The following is a 10,340-nucleotide window of genomic DNA, read 5'->3' as shown; positions in this document are numbered from 1 at the left end:
TGCTTGCTGATTTTGTTGCTGCTTATCGTCGGATCGAGTGAGCCTGTATTAGTGTGTTATCAACTATGTCGGAAGTGTGTCCATCCTGCTCTGCTCCTGTAAACGATATCGATGTATATAAGTGTGAAGGTTACTGTAAGTCTTCATACCATCTTACGTGCCTGGATATTAGTGAAGCTGCTGTACTGGAGTTGAAGCGGGTTGATTCCCATTCGCTCTGGTTATGTCCTAGCTGCATGGATGCTCGCCGCCGTGGGAAAGGTGCCTTCTTGGAAGAGTTGTCAATTACACTGATGGATCTAAAATCGGAACTGCTAAGTGAATTTGATTGTCGTGTTTCTGCTGCTTTCGATACCATTCGCAAGGATGTATTATCCATGTTCGATACTCACACATCTATGGAAACGCAAAACACGTATGCAACCATACACTACTCTGAATATTCCGAGCATTGAAAATATCACCACTACCACCACACCACTAAGCTCGCGCCCAGGCAATGTCGACTGGGCTTCCCGTAACGCACCCCAACGCAACGCGCCTAAACGTAGGCTTGTAGACTTTACGCCACCTGATGCGAACCCTGCTGCTGTTTTAAACACTGGTATAGCCCCCGTTACACCTTCGTCTCGTGTTGTGTTGACCGCTCCATGGAACGCCCCAAACGGTCCCAGATTCTGGCTATATATTACACGTATCGCCCCTTCGGTTACTGACGAGGAAATGCGTGAAATGGTAACTACTCAACTGGACGCTGATGACGTCATCATCTATAAGCTGTTACCAAATGGCAGAGAGGCAAGCACATTGACTTTCATCTCATTTAAAGTCGGGATGTCGCTTGACCTTAAGAGCAAGGCTCTGTCTGCATCTACATGGCACAAAAGAATCATCTATCGCGAATTCATCGACCAACGCACCACTACAGCCCCAAATTGTTGGCGACCAGCACCTCGAGACCCACCTTCAACGACCCAAGAGCCTGCACCTCTCCATCCTTCGAACACAACAATACACCATCTGTTGACACAAACAATAGCACCATCTACAATAGCACAATTACACAATACGCAAACAATAGCACCAGAACAAATGTAATCACCAGAGCAAATTTAAGCACCATAGCAGATTCAGCTACCCTTTCGACAACCAAAACCGATCTGTTTTTCTATTACCAAAACGTCCGAGGTTTACGCACAAAATTAAACGATCTCCGGCTCACTGTATCTACCTCTGATTTCGATGTATGGGTGCTCACCGAGACATAGTTAGACGACTCAATACCATCATCGCTCATCACCGAAGACTCTTATCAGATTTTTCGCTGTGATCGTAACTCAGTGAATAGTTCTCACTCTCGCGGAGGAGGCGTTTTAATAGCATGTTCGGCTAATCTATCGTGTTCGGTACTCACTCACACTAACGCTTCGCTTGAATCGCTTTGGGTATGCATCAGACTCAGCCACCGTTGATTGTATGTCGGTGTTATATATATTCCTCCGGACCGAAGCTCATCATCAACAGTATTTGACGCTATGCACGACGATATTAGCGCGATTTGCGAAAGAATGCGCGCTACCGACTTACTAATATTATTTGGTGATTACAACACGCCGTAACTCGCATGGGCATTCCCCCACCCTTCATCGAGACACCTATATCCTCGCCATTCATCGTCGAGTAATGTCGCTCTCATAGATGGTATGGTGTTCAATGGGCTTCATCAACTATCCGATGTAAAAAATGGATTGGGTCGTCAACTTGATTTAGTTTTCGCCAACGCTGCAACTACCGATATTGTTTCCTGCATAAGCCCTTCCGTTTCACCTTTACTCCCATTGCATCGACATTACCCGGCACTTGAATTATCCATTCCTGTCTCTGCAAGTTCAACCATCACGCCGCCGCAACACCATTCCCATCGAACCACACCGGCATGCAGATTCAACTTTAAAAGAATGAACCACGCCCACTTCTTCGAGACATTTTCAAATGTTGATTGGTCTTTCATCGAGGATGCGTGCAGCATGGGCGATGCAGTTACTGTGTTCAATACTGTTATTACTTCCACATTCCCTACATGTTGTCCTCATCTCAAACCCCCACCTTACCCCCTGTGGTCGAATAGGACGCTCAGATCGCTTAGAGCCGATGCACGTCGTTCCCGCCGAATTTTTCACAATAACCGCAATCATTACACCTTACGTATCCATAATTACGCTACAAATGCATACCGCTCCTACAATCGATGGTGTTACTCATCATTTGTAGCACGGCTGCAAGTCCAATTTAGATCGAACCCGCGGTCTTTCTGGCGTTTCTGTAAATCGCGTCAGAAACAGAATGGCATCCCTTCCAACCTATCCCTTAATAATGAGTCCGCTTCTTCTCCCGAAGACTCGAGTAAACTTTTTGCCAAACATTTTTCTAGTGTTTTTGTCGACCCCAGCAGCAGTCCAGTTAATGTTTCTGATTGTCTTGTTCATACACCGTCGAGTGTGATTTCGTGTAATAATGTCTCAATTCATGTCGATTCTGTGTTGGTTACCCTATCCAAACTCAAACTTTCTTTTTCCCCCGGTCCTGATGGGATACCATCAGCATCATTAAAGAAATGTTCTACATTTTTCGCTCCTCTACTTTGCCGATTATACAATAGATCAATTCAGGATGGCTATTTTCCGTTGCTGTGGAAAAAAGCCTGGCTCATTCCAATCCACAAAAAGGGCGACCGTTTTTCATGTACTAACTATAGGGGTGTGTCCATATTGTGTTCGTCTTCCAAAGTGTTTGAGACAATTGTTCACTCGTCTATTCGTTCGTGTGTTACAAATATAATTTCAGAACATCAGCACGGATTCATGCCAAAACGTTCAACCTCTACTAACCTAATGTGCCTTGTATCCTCGATATTTAACAACATGGAACGTGGCTCTCAAGTGGACACTATATATACCGACTTTAAAGCAGCTTTTGGCTCTATATCGCTAGCCTGTTGACTTTCAAAGCTAGAGAAACTCGGAATTGGTGATCCCCTTCTATCCTGGCTTAAATCTTACCTTTACGGTAAATCTTATAAGGTCAGTGTCGAAAATAGTTTTTCCGAGCCTTTTATTGCCTCTTCTGGGGTTCCCCAAGGCAGCGTACTTAGTCCTCTACTTTTCCTACTGTTTATCAACGATTGTGTTAATGTGCTTCCTCCTGATGGTTGTTTGCTTTACGCTGACGACATCAAAATTTTCCTACCAGTGTCCTCGTTAACTGATTGTGCGCGTCTACAGAATTACATCGATTGTTTTAATGTTTGGTGTAACTCTAACGGTCTTATTCTGTCTCCGGATAAATGTTGTGTGATTTCATATGGCCGCTCGTCTAATAAGATCGAGCACGATTACGTTCTTTGTGGCACTGTACTTAACAGAGTTACTGTCACAAAGGACCTTGGAGTGTGGATCGACGAGAAACTCTCGATCCAAGAACACATCGAAATCACCCTTAATAAGGCAAATAAAATGCTCGGTCTCATTATTCGTATGTCCTCTGAAATCACCGATCCTATGTGTTTAAAGTCCCTGTACTGCTGTTAGGTCCGCCCGATACTTGAGAATGCGTCGGTAGTTTGGTGGCCTGCTGGCCTAACACTGATCGATAGGATCGAACGAATTCAGCGGATATTCACTCGTGTCGCTATTCGTCGTTTTCCTGGACGATCGGATCGAATTCCTTCGTATCCTGTCCGATGTCGTTTGCTCGGGCTAGAGACGTTAAGAACGCGTATCTATCACATCCAGTCATATTTCATTGCCTGCCTCCTTTCCAATGACTTGGATGTTCCCGCCCTCCTATCCTCGATTCCTATCTATGCCCCCTCACGTCGTCTTCGTGACCGACCCTCGCTCCTTATTCCTTCCCGCCAAACTCGTCACGCGTGGTCAACTCGTCATGGCCAGAATGACCCTTTCTTGCGCGCTCTTTCTGCATTCAACGATTCGTATCACCTATTCCACTTCAACGTCCCAGTTTCCCAATTCCGTTCCCGTCTTCGTGACTCCTCATCCCATATGTTTCCCTAGATTATAAGAAAACATTTGTAAAACCCTAGAAGCCAACGAATTATTAAATAAATAATAATAATAATAATAATAATACACTCGATCACCCTGCCACTCTCACTACAGACACTTATCGTAATTCTCTCCCACGGTTAGGATTGAGCACTCCGATACCAACTGCCAATACAGATCCGCTCGCGCAGCCTGTTGCGACTTCATATGATATGACCACAACAGATGCAGCTTTATTTACAACCGAACCACAACAGGACCTTAATGAGCGAATGCTTGTCACTACCACACCTACCAGGTCGCCTCCGGAATGCTTAGCCGCGCTTTAAAAAAGACAGAAGCGCGGAAACGATAAACGGACTGATGATTCTACCGACGCCAGGCCGTCAGACGAATAGCAATCTAGCACTGCATCCGGCAATGCTCCTGAAAATCCAGATGCTCCGAATCCACGCGTTGATATCTCGAATTCACCTGGTTTGGTACTTCCTAGCCTCTCATTGTTCTTCCAAAATGTACGTGGTTTACGTACGAAAACCACTAATCTTCGTCTGGCGTCGTCAGAATCCGAATACGATTTCATTATTCTCACCGAAACTTGGCTTAACCAGTCCATACCTTCATCACTATTCTCCGACGAATATTATCACATCTACAGGTGCGAGAGGAATCCCTCCAACAGCGCCCTCTGACGCGGTGGGGGTGTGTTAATTGCTTGTTCTACATCAATACCGACATGTGAAATCGCATCGCCTAATAGCACACTTGAACAATTGTGGATCAAAACATTGCTGCCAGACGTCTCTGTTTACATCGGCGTTGGGTCCATTCCGCCTAGTCATGCGAAATACCCTGCTGTGTTGAATGCTTTGTATGATAGTGTACGTGACATCGCCAACCGCATTAACCGTTGTGTCAATGACCAAATTTACACCTTCATCTCTACGACCGGCATACCCGGGTATCCCATACATTATGTATAGGGGATTAAACTTTTTTGTGCTAACTTTAATAGCTTCTGTTCTAATCGTAGTTTTTAAATGAAATTTGATTTCGTTTTATTGGTAGAATTTTAAAACTTCATTTAATAATTTTTATATAACCTTAAACTAATGATTACTCGTTTTGGTACCAATAACAAGTCAATAATGCTGCATATATTATGGAATCCATTAATCTGTAATCTCTATTTTATTAACTGAAGGCTGAAGAGTTGCGTGTTTTAAGTTCTAGCGCTCAATCACGAATGACATCTCTATTTGACAGTATTGCCTGAGATACTTAAACCTAGGTGTGATCCCACAAACAAGATGTACATAAAGGAAAGGTGTATGTGTGAGGATGTCAAGGTGTATGTGTGAGGTATAAGCAAATTCGAATTTTTAATTTCTACAGCTCGGCCATCCTGACGAGAAATTGACCTCAATTTTTCCTGCATATGTATAGCCCTACCCTTAATCTTAAGTGTAGCTTTATGAACATATTCCGATCAAGCTCCCCCAAGAGGCACTATCCATCTTCTCAACTTGTCCGACTCCAACACTCCATCATATGGTATTTGCGTCATTTGTATTCCATCGATATCACGTATAACATATCTGTCATTAGGTAAACGTTTGTGGATAACGTATGGACCTTTATATCTGGCAATGAGTTTTTTGTTTGAATTTGGTGTGTTATCTACATTTTTAATTACAACAAACTCTCCTTCATTGAATACGGGAGCAGGGCGATGGTGTTTAGCATGTTGTTTCTCATTATTTTGTTGTGATTTTAAAATATTGAATGATGCTTCTGCACGTATAGTTTCTAGATCTGAAAATGCTTTGTTTTTGTCTTCTAAATATTCGGTCAATATATCTACTGAAGGGCCTCGTTGGTTAACACCAAACAATAGCATAGAAGGGGAAAAATGAGTGGACGAATGAATGGTATTATTAAGAGCGTATTCTGTAGATAGCAAATGGGTCACTCAATCTACATGGTCGGTCTGATTTGATAATTTGCTCAATATGGGACGAATAATGCGATTGACCCTTTCCACTTGACCATTAGCTTGTGGTGATCCTGTGGCATTCAACACATGGCTAATTCCGCGTGAAGAAAGGAAATTGGAAAATGCGGCTGAAGTAAAGCATGTACCTCGATCGCTAATTATTCTTTTAGGTCGACTGTAGTAAGAGAAATATTGTTTTAGAGCATTGCACACCTCTTTTGTACTAGTGGAAGTTGTTGGATATAATTTAACGAATTTCGTAAATGCGTCTATTACTACCAATAAGTATTTTTTCTTTAAAGATGATGTAGGTAGCGGTCCGAAATGGTCAATGTGCAAGGTATCAAATGGGTAAGGTTCTTTTTGGATGCTATGAAGGTTCCGATTATTTACTCTAGATGGAGCAGAGTGAATAATGCACTTCAAGCAGTTATTTATAAAGTTTATTATCCGTGTTTTCCTGTTAGGAAACCAATAACTCTGATCTATTTGGTTGCAACATTTTTCGACTCCCAAATGACCTATTTGTTCGTGTATTGATCGTATCAGATTATTAACCATTTCTGTTGGCACGTATAATTTTAGCCTATTAGAAGGTGATCGTTTGAATACAATACCGTCTTGTAATTGGTAACCTTCGACATCCGTCGTCTCTAACTCTTTTTTGAGAGTTTGGATAAGCGGATCCCTAGCCTGAGCTACACGTATTTGGAAGTCAATATCAACATCATCGAAGGCAGCCAAATGTCCCAGTCGGCTTAATGCGTCTACATGACTCATTGCTAATCCAGGGCGATGTTGAATAATGTAATTATAATTCTCCAGGAAAAGTGACCAACGTGCTATCTTTGCGGACGAATTTCTATTTTTAAGCGTTTCTACCAGAGAATTACAATCAGTCACTATCTTTATTGGAATTCCGTGTACATAGGTATGGAAACGTTTGAGTGCATATATAACGGCCAATGTTTCAAGCTCGTAGCTGTGCAATTTAGCTTCATCAGCCGAAGTGGTTTTGGAAAAATACGAAATAGGGTGATATCTACCATCATCCTGTTTTTGCAAAAGCACAGAACCAAAGGCTATCGAACTTGCGTCACAGTGAAGTTCAGTTTCGCTTTTAGGGTCGTATATGGCAAGCACCGGAGCTACTATCAATTTATCTCGGAGTGTTTCAAATGCTTTTTTGCACTCATCATCAAAAATAAATGGAACATTGTTTTTCAAAAGATTAGTAAGTGGTTTCGCAATACTAGAGAAATGTGGAACAAACCTCCGGAAAAACGAAAAAAGACCTAAACATTGTTGTACCTGTTTTGTGTTCTGAGGAACAGGATAGTTTTTGATAATTTTTACGTGATTATCGCTAGGACATATACCTGAATGATTGGCTTTGTATCCTAAGTAATCCAATTCATCGTAAGCAAACTTACATTTATCAAGCCGTAGCTCCAACCCATTATTTCGTAAAGTATGCAAAACTTTACTAACTAATTCAAGATGTTCATTAAAGTCTTGAGAAGCTATGAGAATGTCGTCAATATATACAACCAGTTTTTCATTCTCGATGAATTTCCGCAAAATTGTATTAATGAAACGCTGAAATTCAGCTGGTGCATTTTTTAATCCGAAGGGCATACGCATGTACTCGCACTGGCCGTCTGGAGTAACAAACGCTGTGAATTTAATTGAATCCTCGTCGATTGCCACTTGATGAAAACCACTCTTTAGGTCAAGTAACGTAAAGAATTTTTTATTGCCCAAGTGTTCTAGGCACGTCGCTATGAGTGGAAGCGGGTAGTTGTCGCGGATAGTTACTTTATTAAGAGGTCGGTAGTCGACACACTTACGAATTTCGCCATTTTTCTTCCTAACAAGTACCAGTGCAGAAGCATAAGGAGAGTTACTGGGTCTTATTATATTTTTCTCTAATAAATCCTTCACAATGACTTTTACTTTATTCCTTTCATCGAAAGAAAGTCGTCTAGGCTTTGTGAAAATAGGAGTGTCATGAGTTAAGCTAATTCGCATTTTATGAGCAGATGGTATTATATGTTTGTCCGGAAAATTAATGTAATTATTGGACACTATTGATCTTAAAGCAATGCCTTGTTCTTTAGAAAGATGTTCTCCAACATTTATAGTGCTAACCTCATCGCCAATATCTATAGAACACATTTCAGAAAAAGTTGTGTCATATTGTTGTTTATGTTCAGATTTGTCTGATATCGAAATGAATTTTGAAGAAATATTGGAATCGGACAATTTCGAATCCCTGGAGCCTGGTAAAGGAGCCTCGATCGAACTACGTAAAAGACCCAACGTTTGGAGCTTATGGTAAAAACCCGGTTTTTTTAAGTTCAGAATTCTATCTTTATTGAAATTCATCAGCATTAGTTTGCTGTAATGTTTACGGAATTGAGCGAGTGTGATGTTAAATTCTGATAACAAATCTCTCCCTACTATCATGGATAGGGACATGTAGCTTTTTGGTAAAATATAGAAATTGTGAATGAGTGTTTCATTACGAAAACTAAGTTTTAACTGTACTGTTCCAAGAGTTTGTAAATTCACATTTCCTATTCCTCGAAATCCACTTGGTTGGGGAGCGCTTAGTTTTGTAACCGGAACAATGGCTTCATTTATGAAGCTTTTAGAACTACCGGAATCAAAAAGAGATGTTATAATTAACCCTGGGCTCCAAACATTGTTTCTCTTAAAAGCTACACTTACCTCCTGATAGGCCTCAAGTTGAACGAAGTTTCCATTTTCCCCAGAATCTAGATGCGATGTTTCATTGTCGTTGCCCTAAACCGCAGCAACCGTTGGTTGACGTCTATCTGGGACAGGACAGTTGCGAATGACATGTGATGTGCTGCCACATCGGAAACAGGAACCCGGAGCTCGGCGAGGTTGTGTGCACTGCGATGAATGGTGTCCATGATTCGAGCAGTTATAACATCGAAGAGGTTCTGTCGTCGTTTGTCTTGGTGGAATCGGTCTCGGGGAAATGGTGTTGATGTGAGATGGGCTGCGGCGTTCTGGGTTTTTGCGCAACAGAAGATGGGATTCATATCGCTTAATGTTGTCAATCAAGTCGTAAATATCGCGGTAATCCTTGGTTACAAGGCTGTCATAGAGAGGGTCACGAGAAAGTCCTCTGATGGCATAAGTTATGATAGCCTCCTCACTCACGTTGCCTGACATTCCCAGCGCATTTACTCGGTATACATAGCTTGTGTACGACTCAGAAATTTTCTTGTAGACCGACGCTAATTGGCTATGAATTACGGCTTCGTTACAGCGATCAGGAAAAGCCTTTTTAATTGTGTCAGCGAATTCGTCGAATGTCTTCAAAGTGTTACGGAAGCCATTGTACCATTCGCTTGCTGCTCCAGTCAACCGACTGCCTGTATATAAAAGCATCGTTCGATCCTGCCATCCATATAATTCACTATTGTAGCGAATCGTATTGATCCACTTATTAATACCGAGGCCATCAGAAAATTCCGGTATCAAATGTTTCAACTCCTCGGGATGAACCAATCGACCATCCGTAAACGTCTGCCGCTGTTCCATTTCCATGATTTTTGATCGTAGCGCCATTAATTCCAAATGATGAGAATTTACGTCGAATGAAGCACCTTGCGTCGAAGATGTGGGAGCAGCTTTGTCTTTCATCAAGATGGCGGCTGCTGCAACGTGGTTTCCATTGTTCGTCACATCGTCTTCATCTGCACACACACTTGGAAGAATGAAATTCTGTGTTGATTGTTCCTCCATTTTGGTTTTCGGTACACTTTGCTCGTACAACATGCGTAGTTGTGGTAAAGTTGCTTTCGGAGGCACTTCGATGTTAGCAACTTGCAAAGCACAAAGAAGTTCCTCTTTTGTAAGCATTTTCGGCGCAAACGGTGTATCCCACTTCTGAATTGTAATCTCTATTTTATTAACTGAAGGCTGAAGAGTTGCGTGTTTTAAGTTCTAGCGCTCAATCAGGAATGACATCTCTATTTGACAGTATTGCCTGAGATACTTAAACCTAGGTGTGATCCCACAAACAAGATGTACATAAAGGAAAGGTGTATGTGTGAGGATGTCAAGGTGTATGTGTGAGGTATAAGCAAATTCGAATTTTTAATTTCTACAAATCATATTTTATTTTCAACTTTTTTAACGTGTAGTTCAAACGCAGGAAATATACGTAAATTAAATTTAATTTTATTATAAATATATAAGCCTAATTTACATTCAGCAAAAGGAAAAAGAGTAAGAAAATT

General features: G+C 41.5%; 1 protein-coding gene across 1 annotated transcript; it reads right to left on the bottom strand.

Annotated features, from left to right (window-relative positions):
- Positions 1 to 8,423: 8,423 nt before the first annotated feature.
- Positions 8,424 to 9,996, bottom strand: LOC121593753. The gene is made up of 2 exons (XM_041916400.1): positions 8,794 to 9,996; positions 8,424 to 8,719 (listed from the first exon to the last, which is right to left on the bottom strand). The coding sequence occupies exon 1, from the start codon at positions 9,958 to 9,960 to the stop codon at positions 8,869 to 8,871; it is 1,092 nt and encodes a 363-aa protein (XP_041772334.1). The 5' UTR covers positions 9,961 to 9,996; the 3' UTR covers positions 8,424 to 8,719; positions 8,794 to 8,868.
- Positions 9,997 to 10,340: the final 344 nt, after the last annotated feature.

This window comes from Anopheles merus, chromosome 2L (assembly GCF_017562075.2).
Source record: "Anopheles merus strain MAF chromosome 2L, AmerM5.1, whole genome shotgun sequence".
Taxonomy (NCBI): Eukaryota; Metazoa; Arthropoda; class Insecta; order Diptera; family Culicidae; genus Anopheles; species Anopheles merus.
The sequence above is the reverse complement of the archived record's forward strand: the minus strand, read 5'-3'. Positions and strand labels throughout refer to the sequence as shown.